Source organism: Helianthus annuus, chromosome 7, assembly GCF_002127325.2.
Source record: "Helianthus annuus cultivar XRQ/B chromosome 7, HanXRQr2.0-SUNRISE, whole genome shotgun sequence".
NCBI classification, from domain to species: Eukaryota; Viridiplantae; Streptophyta; class Magnoliopsida; order Asterales; family Asteraceae; genus Helianthus; species Helianthus annuus.
In genome coordinates, this window is record NC_035439.2 from 44,459,933 (window position 1) to 44,479,165 (window position 19,233).

The 19,233-nt window shown below is 39.4% G+C and overlaps 1 protein-coding gene across 1 annotated transcript; it reads right to left on the bottom strand.

Moving 5' to 3' along the window:
• Positions 1–825: 825 nt before the first annotated feature.
• On the bottom strand, positions 826–1,923 carry LOC110913287 (proline-rich protein 36-like). The gene has a single exon (XM_022158128.1). It carries the CDS (start codon positions 1,921–1,923, stop codon positions 826–828), a length of 1,098 nt encoding a protein of 365 aa, XP_022013820.1.
• Between the last annotated feature and the right edge of the window lie 17,310 nt (positions 1,924–19,233).

The following is a 19,233-nucleotide window of genomic DNA, read 5'->3' on the forward strand; positions in this document are numbered from 1 at the left end:
CAACAGCACCTCCGATGCCATCAAAGTTGACAGGCTTGCAGTCTAGGAACTGCTTGTAGGTGCCCCCTGCACATACGTTACAATATATGAATGGCTTAGTATTACCATGAGGTGGATTGTTGTTGCCGGTATTGCCAGAATTACTTCCGCTAGTTCCTCCTTGAGAGGCGGCGTATTACGCGATGGCGGCAGCGATGACCTGCTGAAGTTCTGCCTCGTTGGTAGGCATGCGTGTTTGACGTCTTGGTGGCATCTTCTAAAAGATGTGTTCACGTTGGTCAGGTCATAATAGTAATGTGTACGTATATAATGACAGTAATAATACATAACATCTCATGTTAAAATAAACCAAACACACAACATCCCATGTTATAAATAAATCAATCACACAACATCCCATGTTATAAATAAATCAACCACATAACATCTCATGTTATAGAACATAAATAATCAACCAAACATCATATGTGATGAGAATACTGCGATTGCATTGCCATAAATCGAGACCACATGGTAAAGTGTACAAGTACATAACTGTAACATACAACATCAACGACTAAGGGCTACATCACCCCAGTCCAAAAATATCAAATCAGTGTCAATACATCCCATATACATAACAACAAAAGTCAGGATCAATATGCAGTCTCCAAAAATCTGTGCAGTCTGAGCAATCGCCGTCTTCTCAACAAAAGTCCACCCGTGCTGTACAAAATAGCCCTACGCTGATGGCGGTGGAGGAGGGGGAAAATGAGAATAGAACAAACGGCGCATGTGGAGCCAATCCTCCTCCATGGCTCGGTGAGAATGCAACAAATAAGCAATCTAATGCTCCTGAGTCCAAAAACGTGCAGCAGAGTCTGGTGATAACGGTCGAGGGGGATGCGATACCGCAGGATGAGGAGGGCACTGGCAAGGGGGTCGCTGTGCTCTCTCGAGCTCCTGTACGCGTCGCGTAAGTGCCTCCTGCTGGACTACGAATGACATGAGAATGTCCTCAACAGAATATCCCATATGAAAAGGATGATAGGGATCGGATGGTGGCATGATGGGTGGTGACGTCCAAAGAAAAGGCTCACTAGCTGGAGTAAAAGGTGGCACAGTAAATGGTGGAACAGGGGGAACAACAGAAGAAAACTGTGGTATGACCGGGACAGATGTCGGCACATGACCGAAGGGGTGAGTCGAGGAACCCTCTCCCGGGCACGATGGCGGAGTAATTTGACGGAACATAACAGGTAAGTCGGTGTGGTGAACACCGGTAGTATGAACGGGATGCATAGGAACCTCAGGAGGAACTGACACAAGGGCTGGAACGGGTGTAACTGGTACCACAAAAGGCGGGTACTCATCATCATCATCAATCCACCCATTCCGGGTGTGCGCATAACGGGGGTCAACATGAGTCGCAAAGAGTGCATGGTCGGGCTCCAAAGGAACAAGGTCAGGAAGAGGAGCGACAACAACAGGCTCAACGGGTATATCAGCAATGTGGGGGGCATCAACCTGAGCATCAACGGCATGCTCATCCTCCAATAGTGGAACAACAACAGGGTGATCATCGACAGGTATATCATCAACCAAAGGGGCAATCGCAGGTGCATCGGCATGAATAGGGTCATGCTCCAACGCGGGGTCAGGAGCGTCAACTGGCTCAAGGGCCACAGCAGGCTCTGGGTCATCATCGTGAGGTGCAACAGACATCGCCATGTCTGAGTCGGAATCAGATGAATGGAGCTGTACGCTCTGGGCGTGTAGTGAAGCGTACGCTACTGACTCGAAGGAGTGAGCACCAAACAGATCAAAAGGATCCTCCTCAATGGGAGCCTCGACAGGAATGACAGGATCAGCAATGGGCATAACAGCAGGAACTCCAGCCAAAGGAACAACGGGATCGTCAGCCAGAGGAACATCGGCGTCCATGAGGGCCACACCATCCTGGTCTCCCTCCGGGGGAGATCGTGTTTCGGCCCTGTTTAAGTCGATTAGAAGAATTCCTCTCCAAATCAAGAGGCGGAAACTAATGATTTGGTTCTATTTCAGTCACATTCACTTTAATATTGTTGTTGTATTGATCAATAACACGAGTACACGTTTTGACAGCACTTCGGCAGCACTTCGTGGCTCACCGGAAGAAAACACCTTCAACTATGTGTCCTAGGTTCGCTTGAAAGACATCCTATATATAGGTGATAGGTTTCGCTTATACGTACATGTACGTATAAGCGGAACTACAACAATGCCGTTCAAGCGAAACCACTAATGACATACAAGCGGAACTAGAACAATGACACTCAAGCGAAACCTACATAAACATTGTTTCTAGGATTTCGTGCCATGTCTATCCTATACAATTCTAAGACTCGATGTAAGACGTAGTCGACAGACGTAATGCACCAACAGACTCCCCCTCGGATGTTGACGGAGTCTTCGAGTCTTCTCAACTGCCAATCTACAGTCTTTATTAGTCTTCAATCTTCCTCTGAAGTATTTGTCATTTCAAAAATCCTCGTTCTCTATCTTCATCACTAACAAGCTTCTCTTTCTTGATAGCAAGTTCCAAGATCAGTACTGGCTCTAACTGCTTCCTCAATTTTTGTCTTCAGACTCCCCCTCTCAAACTGCTGGGATCGTAGTCTGGAATTCACAGCTTCATTCTAAGATCGTGCACAAGCTTCCATCAGGTTCAAGATTGATACCTGACTCCATTCTCTCTCAGGATCATTACCTGGCAAATGTTCACCTGCACAATCTCTACCCAACCATAAGTTTCTTCAAAGATTAAATCTTTTCAACAATTTAGAAACTATGATGGTAAACTCCAGAAATGATTTTGCATTCAGAATCTTTTACTGGCTCTTTTCAAGCAAACTTAACAACATCAAATACACTCTCCCAAACCTGTTCTTCATGTTCAGTACTTTGAACTTCGAAAATCAGCTTCTCAACACCAGTTGTCGAAAATCTTTTTGGATTTTTCAAAAGCAAAGTAACTAACACTGCTTATAAAAACACGTAACAATGCAGAAATGAAATATTTACAGACAATATTTTTGTGAGTTCGTGCAAGAGGATCATATCAGTTTCTGAGACATATCACCAACACCGTTAAGCTTGATTTCATTTTAAGCTCTAAAGAATTTACCTAGATTGTCAGTATGTTTGTCCTCTTAAATTTTCACACAGATTTCAACTGTTTCGAGATACGCAATTAGTGTCTTAGATACTTAAACCTATCCGTGTGTCCCACTACTTGAATATACTCCCGTATCCAGATCCCAGTATTCAGGCTTACAGGTGAGTATACCACAGCTGATATCTGTATAGGGGTTATGTGCGAGGGCCGTGAGAGCTCAGGTCGATACTTCCGTATACGTAGAGAGATGACGGCTTCGACTTTTGGTGTGTCCCCTTTAGAGGATCTTTTATTTACAACAGCAGCAACTATCAATTTTATTGTTTCATCAGCATGCTGAGGGCGAGCTTATACAAGCTTTTTGCAGAAAGCATTATCCGGGGACTAGGTCAATATTTCCATACAGCAGAAGTCCCGGGATAATACCCCAGATATCACTGAGCATAAAGACCTAGTATCTTAGAATAAGGGACCTTTCAAACAAGATTTCAGGGGTTACCTATATATCCAAACAGTTTTGTAAACCCACAGAATAAGCGAGTTTGATTTTTAGGTTTATATCTCTTTACAGTTTACTAAATGTGCGAAAACCTACTGACACATCCACAGTAAGATTGTTTATCACATTTTGACTTTACATTTCTTTAGCGTGTTGTGATAGTCCACTGATGTACTATCATTTCCTCTTTTATGCAACAAAAACTCATTTTTTAGTTTTATCATGTTTTTGACTTTTTCAAATTTTCTAATGTTTTTGGATTTTCTAAAATTTCTTACTCCCCCTAAAATTCAAATACATCTAATGAAAATTGAAAACAAACTATATAGAACATGACAACTGATATCGAAATGCCTCAATACTCCATCCGTTTGGCTTAAACAATCAGAACTCCCCCTCACAACAAACTATTTTCCCATAATGACTTCAAAACACTTAAGTTTGTTTTAATCAGAATGGTTTTTCCGGAAAATAAGTTTTGTTGATTTTACCATTTGTAAAATTGGGGATTAACTCATCACATTGACTTTCAACCACTTGTAGGAAAAATTCAAGTACAAATTAATGTCCTTGATTTACCATAAGCAGATATGCACAAACAAATCTTCAAACCTGTTTTTCAACCAATTACCGTCTATTGGTTGAATTCTCAAAGTGCCGATTCCTACTCCTCGCTTACAAACCTGGGAGTTCCGGCAAGTCCTGCAAAAACTTCTCAAACACATTATACAAACATGATAAAGAATGATGCCGATTCCTGATCCACAATTACCAACTTGGGATCTCCGGCAAGTCAGGTTTTTATTCTTTGAAAAATATATCCACCCAAGCCTGACCTTCCTTGGGTGTAACAATCTCATCATCTTTTCTTTCAACAGACTTGTGAACACGTCGTTTAGAAGCATAAAAATATTTGACACTTTTGGCCTTACCATTGACCATTTGTCCAAAAATACGTTTCACATTTCCGTTGAAAGTCTTTTCAACATCAAATTTTTTCTTCTCAGAATAAAATTGATTTGAAATTTCAACCTTTCCAACTTTCTTCAAAAAAATTTCAGCACGCAACGATGGAAAGTTTTCATCATTCATAGTTGGAACTTTTCTTTCAACCTTCTTCTCAACACGTGGCTCCTCTGATTTTATGGAATCAGATTCATCACCAGAACTATTACCTGAACCTTTCACAACCCATTTTTGATTTGGCACATTATCTTTTCTTCTTGAAGCACTCTTTGAACACTCTCCTTTTTCAAAAGTTGAATTTTCAAAGCCAGTAAACTTCCGGGTTTTCAGTTCAGTCTTCTCGACAACTTTCTCTTTCATTTTACCAGAGACTTCCTGTTTTGGCTTGAATGTCTTTGGACAATTCCTAGCAACATGACCAACATTTTTACACTGAAAACAGGTTCTCTTTTCAATCTTCTTTGGAACATCATCCTTCTTCAACTCTTCTTGCTTCTTGGCAAGGAATTCCCGATTCGTCTGCTTTCTGAATGATTGTTCTTTTTCAGCCTCTGACGTTTTCCTTGAAACAAACATAGTTTTTGGTTTATACAATTTTTCATTTTTATAGTTTTTCGGTGGAACAAAACCAAGACCTTTCCTTTTGAAATTACGATTATGGTTTGGTTTCTTTTGGAAACTATAACCATAATTGTAACCCGTTTTCTTGTTGATTCTTTGTTGATCTCTTGAAGTGTATTATTTAGGTTTTCCGATAAGATTTAAATCTTTTATTTCAGAAATATTAATTTCTGCTATTTTGAAAACCTTTTGAATCATTTCAAATCTGACACTTCTTATTGGATAAGCTTCATCAGAATATAATTTGTCAGAATCTTTCAAAGTGTATGCCACTTTGAATGATTCATCATTCAAATTAGATTTTGACATCAAAAACTCTTTATCATAAACCCGTTTGTCCTTTTTGAATGTCTGCTTTGACGTATTGGACCCTGACTTTGACTCTGGTTTGGACTCCATGCTTGACTCCTCACTGTCATCTTTATCTAACACCTGATCGACCACACTTTTTATCAACTTTGACTCATGATCAGTGTCGGATGACGTGTACGTGACATCAATATTTTCTGGCAAGTTATCCGATGGCCCAGATTCCCATTCTAAGTTTATTGCTTTTTCGACTCTTTCAGAATTTGGATTTCGAGGTGAATATCCATTTTCGACCGGGGGCGGACATCTATTGTAGACCACACTTGATTTCTTACCAGAAGTCTTCACTTTTTCTTCGTCTTTTGTCACAAATTTCTTTTCTTCAGACGTCTTCACTTCTTCAAACGTCTTCAAATTTTCCACAACCGGATAAATCCTGTCAACAACAAAAGAAGAACATGAGTAACTTTCTAATAACTTTTTCACTTTCTCAGTTTCTATCTTTTGTGTTGCTAACTCCAACTCCAGATCAGCACATTTCTTTATATGAAAATTTGCATCATCAAGCTGTCTTAGATAAGCTATCTTTAGTGTATTCATTGCCACAACTTGTTCACCACTCGAATCAGTATACTTGTTGATTTCTCTTTTCATTGTATCATATGATTCTTTCAATTTGTTTATGTTATGCAGCAACTCATTGTTCTGCTTGATTAAAGAATCACAGTTCATGCATTTTTCTGGAACTTCAACTGGTTCAGCATCAACTTTTACTTCAAATTCAAGAACCTCTTTGACTTTTCTGTCTGGTTGAAAAAATTCAGCTCTTCTCTTTCTCTCAGCTTCAGCTTCGGCTTTTAATCTCTCTTCCTCTTCTTCCTCTTCTTCGAGCTTTCTTCGTCTTGCTTCAGCAGCTTCCATGACTTTCCTGCTTCATTCTGCACATTTCAAATCATAGGCATTAGCAAAGAAAGCATTTGAAGTGTTTTTGGACATCTCTTTGGCCATGAGATCTTTATCTGGGCAAAAATCATCCCAACAAAAACCTTCAGCCAACTTTTCATCTTCTTGTTCTGCCAAACACACTTTGCTGTTTGTTGGAATATATTTATCCCATGAAAAGTTTTCATATTTGCTTAGACATGCTCTTTTTGAATTATCAATCACATCTCTCCCATGAGCAGTTTGTGCCTGATGCTGTGCTGGTGGTGTGACTTGATGATAAATCGCCTTTTTGTTATAATCATTGTTTCCGAAAGGATTTTGGACTCCAGTAGCTTCACGGTTTTTGCACTCTCTCTTGAAATGCCCCTTTTCCCTGCAACGAAAACACGTAACTTTAGATTTATCAAATCCTAAAGTTGAAACATTTGCATCACGGAAATCATCTCTTCCCGTTATTTGCTTAAACTTTTCAGCTCGTCTCATCACGCTAGCCATGCACCATTTTATGTCCATTAATTCCATTTCCTCAGCATCAATTTGATCGTATTCCTCTTTCGTGAGCATTGGATTACCGATCTTTCCGGCCACAAAACTACTATAAGACTCAAGAACCATTCCTAACAAAGACATTTGATTTTTAGCAATCTCTTCAGTGTAATCTTGATCATTTTCAATACTAAGAACAATATTGCACTGAAGTTGTCTTCCGTTCTTTGTTACAGAAATATTTGGATCGAATGATGAAAATCTTAAGCTGCTGGATCCCTGGGAAGATTTCTTTTCAGAAGAATCTTTAACACTAAAAGCAGTTTCGATTTTCAGAGAATGATTGGTTGATCCAGTAGCACCACTCTTGTAGTACAAGCTGATATCCTATTCTCCATCGTAATTCTTCATCCTGGCAATCTTTCTCTGCTCCATCTCTTGAGCTTCCAGGTGTTTGATGAAATCTCCCAGTATCATATTCTTGTAATCTTTTCTGTTGGATCTCAGCATCATCAGAAATGTTCCCCATGTTTCATGTGGTAGCGCATCTGCAAGTTTTTCAACCAATTCATCAGTATCTTTCTTAATTCCAAGTTTTGACATGTTTCTCACCAAGTTACAATATCTATCAATAATTTGCTTGGTGTTTTCTAATGTGCTAAAAGTGGTTCAATTAAATTAACTAAATTAAACCCTAAACTAGACTATCTAAGCTTTAAATTTTTAAAACTAAGACTCTCTAAACCCTAAACCACACGACCGGCAAGTGTACCGATCGATGCAGTATAGCCTAAGGAAGTCCGAGTATCGAATCCAAGAGACTCTAATAAATTACGCTAATGACTCAATCTAGACCTAGACTGACATGGACTTTAACTAATTGTTTATTTGATGGGGGGGGGTTTCTAAATATCCTAAATAAAATATTAAAATAATGCTAAAAGACTAGACACGAACTCGAACGAAGACTTTGACCAGAGATGATGAAGACTACCTAGGCTAGACGCAAGCTAAACTCAGAATGGATTTCTATTCGATAATTTTGTGGTGTGGAACCGGGATCTTTAAATGCTAAACCTATTAAGACACCACTAAGCCCCTCAAACACTCTCGAGGCGATTCTTGTGGCACTACCTAGGATGTTATGCTCACCGGTTTTCTAGATTTCTTTTCCGTCCTCTAGTTTCTTGAAAGTGCTTATGTAAGACGCTCTACCTTTCAGCGTGAACGTCTAAAGCGACAATGGGTTTTAATCTTGGCTTAATAGACAATGGAATGTTAAGTCCTTATAACCAAACCGAGACCTATTAATTGTCACACCCCGACCACGTAAAACAACAAAACGTGGCGGAAACGTCGGGGAGTGTTGTAACAGAATCATTGTTTCATAACCATGGAATAAATTGTTTCATTTTATTAAATCAAGTGAGTTGCAATGTCTTAGCAATAAAGAAACATAACATAATTAACTAGTCTTGCATCTTTTAATGTCACTAAGGCCTCGTCCATTCCTATGTGAGCATACACCAACATCATCATCATATAACACCAACTACTGTACCTGAAACACATGTGAAAATACGTCAGCATAAAAATGCCGGCGAGTACATAGGTTTTATGAAAAACATGATTCATGACTTAGGTTTAAGAAAATGTTTAACCAAAAACGTGTCATAAATCCAGTTTAAGTGTTTACTTTTATAAAACGTTTGAAAATCGATGATAGATAGGTATAGTTAAAAAGAATGATGTAAGGTTAAGTGAATAACCAAGTAAAAAGGAGTTTGTATAAAACAAACTGTTTTGTAAAACAATGTCTTGTGAAAAATATGTTATTTGTGTAAAAATGTATAAGTCCAAATGAATGATTTAAATAACGCTACGCCATGTAATATAATACAAGCACTTATATATAGGAAGTACCAGCGGCGTATCCACCATGCTTGTATCACATTACACACGTCTCATTACTCAAATCACTTACCCACATAAACCACGAATGTAAATTGCCCATGTCTAAACCGTTGTTAAATGTCAATCAAGTAATGTGTAAACAAAATGTCATGTATGGCAAGTGAAATATGTAATAACCAAACCATAGGTAAGAATGCACAAACAATGTACTAAGTATGCGACGGATGGACATACATAGCTTGATACAAAGCATAAAATGTCTTGTAAAACGATGTACTAAGTATGCACACAATGGACATACATAGCATGTGATGTAAAATGTACTAAGTATGATGAACATACATAGCATGAAATGTTATGTAAAACGATGTACTAAGTATGCACACAATGGGTATACATAGCAAAAACATAATAAAATCATGTACTAATAGTGTACTAGTGAATCATAGCAAGTATATGATATAAAAGCATGAAATCATGAAAGTAACAAGTAGGCACATGTGTTTCACCCCAAAATGTTTGGAAAACAGTAAAAGAGGGGTCTATGTACTCACTTGAGATTGCTTGGAAGTCCTAGGATAACCACCAAGCAAAGCTAGAAGATCACGGAATCAAACGGCACCTATATATGTATCTACATTAATAAACGGACCTATCGGAGGATCGGGTAGTACGAGGGTTCGTAAACCAAATAAGTATGGGAACTTATGTAATATGGTTTAACAAAGCCTACGTACTAAAACGAAACTTATCCTAAGTGCTTTTGACCCCTTACGACCCGTTTAGGTAGCTTACGCTACTTTAACGCGTCGTTCGAGTAAAACGCGTTCGGAATGTCTAACTAGTCCTATGACAAGCAAGATATGCCTTAACATGTTTAATATGGTTGCCAAAACAGTTTATATGTCAAAAGTTACGTTACATAGGCTTAAAATGAATTTTAGCGCAAAAAGGGCATTTTGGTAATTTACCTAAGGCATAAGAACTACTTATCATACAACTACTTAAACGACGTGACCATAAGGTATAACCTCGGAAGGTTATTCCCTATACAACTATGGTCACTTAAAGTGTTTGGTCGGATCCTAATGATCGACCAAATGGGTCGGGTTCGTAAGCATAAGTGATTGATTAGATCGCTTACCTTTACGACCCTAAACAAGCACAAATCTAAAAGCGACGAGCTAAACATGCTAGAACATGTTTAGTAAAGTTAGAAAACAGGTTTGGTATTAAAACAAACGGTTTTAATACCCTAGAGTAGTTTGGTTACAAAATACGTGAGAAAACGTATTTTGGCCGAAACTACGACTCGTCACTGAGCCTAGATAACGTGGTAATCAGTAGGTATAGTCACTAGGGACTATAACCATCGTGATTACGCTCACGTTATGAAGTTCAAACGAACTTCGCGTTGACCATAAACTGGTCAATGCAGAAAGTCAAACACAGTTTGACTTTAACGATAAAACGAATGAAAAACGTGAAAGAATATCTACAGAATGTCCCCGCAAGATTTGATTCCAAGTAATCTCAGGTAGGAAGTGCACAAACACAACCACTTAGAGAAAACTCAGATCAAATGTGAGGGAAATGGGCAAGGCAAGGTGGGTATTTATAGATAAACAAGAACCGTTAGGATCGTTCCTCGATTCCCGAGCTTAAATCTCATCCCTACACTTGTACCCACTGATTTGCAATACAATGGGCACCCAAAACCAGCCCATAGATTGCCCAAAACCATTTGCACAAGTGAGGAACAGCTGGATCAAACTGGAATGCATTTTCTGCTGTCTGGCACCTGCTTACGGACCATAAGAGGAAGTCCATACGGTCCGTAAGGACCCTGCAGGTCAGCAAGTTTGAAATTTGGCAGAACAGGCCCTTACAGCCCCAAACTTGGTTTTTAATGTATTTCGGCACGTTTAAGCCCCGTTAACCCCATTTTAAGGCTCTAAAATGAAGTTAAAGTATAGGGGACTTGATATATGCTCAAAAATATGCCGGATGTCAGTTCGTTTGGCCGTACGATTGCGTTGTTCGGTTAATTACGACGGAAGTCGTAACGGATGCAAAAACGGTCCAAATTGCGCGACGAATGGATTTTTGACAAGCCAATCACTAAAACATAAAATTTTAATGATTAAATAAATTTTTGGATGTCCGGATGAATTCAGAACGTAAGATATGCGCGAAAATGCAAACTTATGCACTTTTTGACACTTTTAGTCCCTGAATGACCAAAAAGTTTATTTTAGCACACCGAACACCTCAAAGCCTATTTCTAAGCTATGTAAAGGATATTTAGGGTGTGTTTAACTTATGGCCATCTTCCGGAATGTCTGTTACAGTACAAATTGACATACTTTCGCAGTTTGTCGAATTTAGTCCCTGTAAGCGAATAAACTTGATTTCGGCATACCAAACCATCCAAAACTTATTTCTAAGTTATGTAAGGGTTATTGTAGGTATGCTAAGCCTATGTCACTATTCCGGAGTGTTTGTTGCATTAAACTGGTTATATTTACGCATCAGATCGCGTATAACCTTCCAGAAAGCGATTTAAGGCCCGAAATCGAACAAGAATCAATATGTGCAAACGATACACATATTTATACAAATCCCAAGTATGAAATACAATATTTCATTGGTTTGGTATTTTTTTGATGGTTGAAGTGACACAGGTGTCACAGTCTCCCCTACTTCAGGAAATTTCGTCCCGAAATTTATTTAGAGGAAACTTGTGAGGGCTTGAAACATGAAGTTGAAAAGATCAAAGGAATAATCCTGTGGTGATTTAACTAGACTTCAATAGAGTCCCTTTAACTAGGTCACCAAAGGATCTTTTTAACTAGATTATCAAACAATCTCTTAAACTAGACCACCCGAGGGCCTCTTTAACTATATCAACACATGATATCTTTAACTCGATTGTCGAACCAATCTCACTAGATCAACAAATGATCTCTTTAACTAGACCACCAGAGGGCCTCTTTAACTATATCAACGCATGATATCTTTAACTAGATTGCCGAACCAATCTCTTTAACTAGATCAACGAATGATCTCTTTAACTAGACCACCAGAGGGCCTCTTTAACTATATCAACGCATGATATCTTTAACTAGATTGCCGAACCAATCTCTTTAACTAGATCAACGAATGATCTCTTTAACTAGACCACCAGAGGGCCTCTTTAACTATATCAACGCATGATATCTTTAACTAGATTGCCGAACCAATCTCTTTAACTAGATCAACGGATGATCTCTTTAACTAGACCACCAGAGGGCCTCTTTAACTAAACTACCCAAGAGGAATCTTTAACTACATCAACACATGATATCTTTAAACTTTGGAATAGTACTTTATAATCCAAGGGTTTTAACTATAACGTTGAAGCCCATTAAGGATTGAGGTAGTACCTTTTGATATCCTACTATGAATCCCTTATACGAAGATATGGAAGATTCTACGAGGATTTGGATAACAAAATTTGGATCACACCAAGAACATAAAGGGAGAACATAAGCACATAATCACAAAATTGTTAAGTTTGACTTTTAATTTGTTATCTTTGGACGCGGATACTTAAAGTACACCAGGAATCCAATTCGTGGATTTCATTTGGCACTTTAATCATTTTCAAGAATCTATCTATAGAGATAGAATGATCTACCAAAAATTCGATTTCGTTTTCAAGAAAACGCAATATTCGAATTAAGGTACGAAAATTTTAGGATATACGGAAATACCCTTGGGTACCCTATTAAGAATTTATAGTGGTATTTTAGATACCCATACAGAGTTGTAACTTGCGCCTTGTACTTCATTTCTTTGGGAGAAACGAGTGCTTAGGGTTTTCGTGGGAAAACGCAAGAGATTATAAAATAGTAAGATTTTGGGGGTAGTATGTTCTTCAAGGAATACGGTTCCTTGATTGTCGGTATTTGAAGGGGATACGTTGTTTATACATGCCATCACATTTGTACATTGCAATGTAAAATAAAAAGATTTTATTTATAAACAACAACAATTGTTTCATGGACCTTGACAATAAAAGAAAATAATACATAATGCTTGATTATTTCTATACAATATTGTCTTCTAGTTGGTCCGATGCTCATCCTTGCGCTGGATTCGCATTAGCAATCTTTGGGCAATTTCTTCGGAAATGGCCCATTTCACCACAGTTGAAGCAAGAACCTGGGGGAAAACGAGCTTGAGCAGGATTTACTTGAGGTTGGTTTGGACCACCTTGTCTTGGGGTAAATCGACAAGCATTTGCCAGGTGACCGAGTCGCCCACATGATGCACACAAACGACACTGCAGGTGAGCTAAGTGGTGTGCATTACATTTGTTGCATATCGGTGCAGTACCGGCATAAGGTTTCCTTGCAGGAGGTTGAGCTGGTTGGTTGAGGGTGTTTTGGTTCGGTTGTGCAGCAATTGCACAATTTTGCGAAGCCTTACGCTTCTTAGAGGGTTCGGTTTTGCTTTCCTTGGTTTCCTCCTGAACATTAGCTGCTTGTTTCTTGTCACCTTTCCGAAAAAGTTTGCGCTTTCTGATCTGAGATTCGGTTAGGGTAGCAGATAATTCAATGGCCTGTCTAACTGTGGTAGGATTACTACCAGTAACAATGTCCTGAACTGAGTCAGGGAGACCATCAATGTATTTCTCGATTGCCTTATCCAAAGGCATAACCATGGAAGGACACAACAGGCTCAGCTCCTCATATCGATCAGTGTAGGCTCGATGTTCACCACTGTCTTGCTTAAGATCGTCGAATTCCCTTTCCAAGGCCCTGATCTCATGACGAGGACAGAATTCCTTCATCATCAGAGCTCGAAGCTCTTCCCATGTTTGAGCTAGTGCCACATCGGCACCCCTATCTCTCATTACACCATTCCACCATGTCAAAGCCCGCTTTTCGAAGACACTAGATGCGAAATCTACCTTTCGCTCGTTTGGGCATTGAACATGTCTGAAGGTGCTCTCTAGACTCTCGAACCATTGCAGAAGTGCAGTCGCTTCTTGAGACCCAGAAAACTTTGATGGCTTAGCTGAGTTGAACGTCTTGAAGTTGCAATGGGCATTATTGTTGTTGAGAGCTTGATTGCATTGAGCAACAATGTTCGGGATTGCAGCAGTCATTTGCTGCGTAATGATAGCTGCCAGTTCTTCATTAGATATCTGATTGTCGCGTCGTGGAGGCATTCTAAAAGGGAAACAAGAGAGAGAAACAAGTGAAATGGCATTGGGTAAGAATAGGAAATTACCGACCAAAAGCATGGGTGATGGTCATTTGTTTGAACCACGAAGCAAACAAACGACACACAAAGGCTGAATCAAAGTAAATAGGTCCCCATAATGTATCACGAAGACATGCTCGCCTATAAGTGGACACTCACCCCAAGAGTTCCCAGGTAAGAGTGACTGGTCCGATACTGCGGATTTGTACGAACACTCTAGCCTCAGACAGAAAACTCAGGGTACAGGCACCCACTCTTCCAGTTTGCACGTGTTCACATTATCTAGACCCAAACTTTGACGGAATTTTGAAAACTTAAAGGGTTTGAAACCTTATAACAAAGGGTTCAAAACCTAGTAATCAATCATCCTAGAACAGATGATTAGTTTTCAAAGCAGATCAAATTTATGTTCTTGTTGTGGTTGTCACCTAAGGATAAGTGACGGTATTGTTTTATGACTAAACGCAAGTAAACTCGCGTTAGGGTCCTAGGAAGGTTATAGACTAGGTCAAAGCATTACTAATAACCTAATCCTCTATAACCATTGGCTCTGATACCAACTTTTATGTCACACCCCGACCACGTAAAACAACAAAACGTGGCGGAAACGTCGGGGAGTGTTGTAACAGAATCATTGTTTCATAACCATGGAATAAATTGTTTCATTTTATTAAATCAAGTGAGTTGCAATGTCTTAGCAATAAAGAAACATAACATAATTAACTAGTCTTGCATCTTTTAATGTCACTAAGGCCTCGTCCATTCCTATGTGAGCATACACCAACATCATCATCATATAATACCAACTACTGTACCTGAAACACATGTGAAAATACGTCAGCATAAAAATGCCGGCGAGTACATAGGTTTTATGAAAAACAGGATTCATGACTTAGGTTTAAGAAAATGTTTAACCAAAAACTTGTCATAAATCCAGTTTAAGTGTTTGCTTTTATAAAACGTTTGAAAATCGATGATAGATAGGTATAGTTAAAAAGAATGATGTAAGGTTAAGTGAATAACCAAGTAAAAAGGAGTTTGTATAAAACAAACTGTTTTGTAAAACAATGTCTTGTGAAAAATATGTTATTTGTGTAAAAATGTACAAGTCCAAATGAATGATTTAAATAACGCTACGCCATGTAATATAATACAAGCACTTATATATAGGAAGTACCAGCGGCGTATCCACCATGCTTGTATCACATTACACACGTCTCGTTACTCAAATCACTTACCCACATAAACCACCAATGTAAATTGCCCATGTCTAAACCGTTGTCAAATGTCAATCAAGTAATGTGTAAACAAAATATCATGTATGGCAAGTGAAATATGTAATAACCAAACCATAGGTAAGAATGCACAAACAATGTACTAAGTATGCGACGGATGGACATACATAGCATGATACAAAGCATAAAATGTCTTGTAAAACGATGTACTAAGTATGCACACAATGGACATACATAGCATGTGATGTAAAATGTACTAAGTATGATGAACATACATAGCATGAAATGTTATGTAAAACGATGTACTAAGTATGCACACAATGGGCATACATAGCAAAAACATAATAAAATCATGTACTAATAATGTACTAGTGAATCATAGCAAGTATATGATATAAAAGCATGAAATCATGAAAGTAACAAGTAGGCACATGTGTTTCACCCCCAAAATGTTTGGAAAACAGTAAAAGAGGGGTCTATGTACTCACTTGAGATTGCTTAGAAGTCCTAGGATAACCACCAAGCAAAGCTAGAAGATCACGGAATCAAACGACACCTATATATGTATCTACATTAATAAACGGACCTATCGGAGGATCGGGTAGTATGAGGGTTCGTAAACCAAATAAGTATGGGAACTTATGTAATATGGTTTAACAAAGCCTACGTACTAAAACGAAACTTATCCTAAGTGCTTTTGACCCCTTATGACCCGTTTAGGTAGCTTACGCTACTTTAACGCGTCGTTCGCGTAAAACGCGTTCGGAATGTCTAACTAGTCCTATGACAAGCAAGATATGCCTTAACATGTTTAATATGGTTGCCAAAACAGTTTATATGTCAAAAGTTATGTTACATAGGCTTAAAATGAATTTTAGCGCAAAAAGGGCATTTTGGTAATTTACCTAAGGTATAAGAACTACTTATCATACAACTACTTAAACGACGTGACCATAAGGTATAACCTCGGAAGGTTATTCCCTATACAACTATGGTCACTTAAAGTGTCTGGTCGGATCCTAATGATCTGTCACACCCCCAAAAACCACATGCGGAACACCACCGCTTGGAGGCGTGACCGACCAGGATCCAGCCACCAATTGTACTGAGCATTGATTAATAGTAGAAATATTTGCTACCCCAAAGTAGTTAACAACATCGTAGTTTAAGTTCGATAATTAGTTTAACAAAACAGCGGAAGCATAAACCAAATAGTTTTAAAGATAGTTCTTAGTTCAAGATAATTAAACCCAACACACGGGTTTTGACGAACACTACACATCCCCAAGCAGCAGCTCCTCAGTCACTGGTTACCTGCAAAGCATGCAGTAAGGGGTCAACAATAATGCTGAGTGAGTTCACTAGTTGTCCAGTTTTAGTTTACCAAAAACTTAAGTTGTTTAGATAAAGCATTTATAATCACGTTGTGGGGAGCTACCCCATCTGTGAGCTCACTAAACTGTAGATACCGAAACTGTTGACGGAAAGTTGTTGTGCCCCGAGTCAATGTCTATCGTCATTGACCAAGATGCAAGGTCTACTAGTTCACGCCCGATCTCCCCCGGTCACGGTGTGAGGTTGTCAAACCTAATAGCGCTATCAACTAATAACCCGTTCGCCCCCGGCGATTAATCGGTACTGTAAGCAGGGACTTAAGGTGATAGAGTTTTGTTTAGCATGGCTAGTTGTGATTTATAAATAATATCCAAACGTATCTCCCCCGGAGATAGTAATTACCCATTCTGGTTTCCCCCGGAAGTAATGGTTCAAAAGTGTTTTTCCCAAAGTTGGTAGTTTGTTCGTGTCCCTCCGCGGGACGCATGCTTTTAGTGTGTGAACTCACCTTGGGTTGCTCGGCAGATTAGGTTACTTTGTCAAACACGCTGGTCACCACGTCCTAGCATGGTCACCAGTAGGTCAGGTTTGGTGTACAAGCATTCACGTATAATCTACACATAACTAACACGTAGCATGCATACAAACAGACATGGGGTTATTGGGCCGGCCCTAATATTTACACAATCAAACAGCAACACATAGTCCAGTCAACAGGTAGCCCATATTAAACACATTATGGCCCAATAACCAAAGTGGACAGCCCAGTCGCAACAAGGTGGTCTCGAGTCGCAACCAGGAGGTCTCGGCTTGTGCTGGCTGGTTTCGAGTGGTGCAGGCTTGACTCGCAACCTCAGAGGTTCCGAGTCTGGTCTCGAGTCGCAACCGTTGCGGTCTCGAGTTGTCACGCTGTGGTCTCGAGTCGCAACCGTTGTGGTCTCGAGTCGCAACCGTTGCGGTCTCGAGTTGTCACGCTGTGGTTTCGAGTCGCAACCGTTGTGGTCTCGAGTCGCAACCGTTGTGGTCTTGAGTCGCAATGTTGTCCTTGTCTTGTTCATGTGCAGATTCAGATATAGTCAGCCTAATGGTACTAAGCATCAGGCCCAAATCAGGAAACAACCAATAGGATTTAACTAACAACTTACCCAAACTATCTATTAATCAATTATGGATCAAATCATAAGGGTTTTCACATATTCAACTATCATTCAATCATGTTCATAACAAGTTCATCATTTTAGGGTTTTCACTTTAACATGATCATACATTTTTATGAACCAAAATCACATATTTTAACAAGTTCATCATGCAAGAACAAAGAAACATACATTTTGTAACTTTAAACATGACTTGATTGGTTTAAACATTCCTAAAATATCATTCTTTTAATTATTTTGATCATTTTGCAAGACATCAACATGGAAAGGTTCATACACCCACAACCATTCACAATTCATACAAATCATGCAAAAGATTTCTAACTACTATTCTTTTAGTTCATCAAACACATATGATCTACACATTCTACATTACTAACCGGTTGTGAAGAAGGTGCCGAAGCAAAGTAAAGGAACCGAGAAAATGAAGTGTCCGAGTGATGATGATCTTGACCGTGTTTCTTGTGAGATCCGAGCTTGAACCGAGAGTTGGAAGAGAATGGGGTGTTGTTTGGGGTTTCTAGTGAGAGAGAAAGGTGTGTGTGTGTTGGTAACTAATGAATGAAGAATGAGGGGAAGTTGCGATTTATATACAAGGGATCTCGAGTTGGGCTTGGGGGTTTCGGCCCAAACGGTTTCGGCTCAAGAGGCCCTCTCGAGACCGAGTGGCCCACTCGAGTCGTGGTCTCGACTCACTAGTATATTCGCATAAAAAAAATATATAATACATGCGTACAACACATATCATGCAAAAAGTCACGTTTCCATTTAATAATATATATATACACAATGATAATACAAAATGTTCGTTCGGAAAAACCTAGAGTGTCACATTATCCCCAAGTTTTAAGAACTTTCGTCCCGAAAGTTAAGGCAGCCACTGTCAAGCTAGAGTGTTTCAACGGGGTGTCACATCATCCCCCCGTTAGTTTGGAATTTCGTCCCGAAATTCGATTGTAGCTTCAGTGCTGGGGGTTTCGTTTGGGAACAACTGGGGATACTTGCACTTCATCTGGTCTTCCCGCTCCCAGGTAAACTCTGGGCCACGTCGTGAGTTCCAATGAACTCGCACGAGAGGTATTTGGCTACGTTTGAGGGTTTTGATCTCTCGATCCGTGATCTCAATCGGTTCCTCAGTAAAGTGTAACTGTTCATCAATAGTGAGTTCCTTGAAGGGAATTATGAGTGTTTCATCTGACAGACACTTCTTCAGATTAGACACGTGAAAAACATTGTGCACTGCACTCAGCTCTGCAGGCAGGTTCAATCTATAAGCAACCTTACCGATTTTCTCGATAATTTCGAATGGTCCAACATATCGTGGATTCAGCTTGCCCCGTTTACCGAAACGAACCACACCCTTCCAAGGTGAGACTT

Coding starts and splice junctions, on each gene's coding strand:
- LOC110913287 (XM_022158128.1), bottom strand. CDS start 1,923: ATGGACGCCGATGTTCCTCTGGCTGACGATCCCGTTGTTCCTTTGGCT.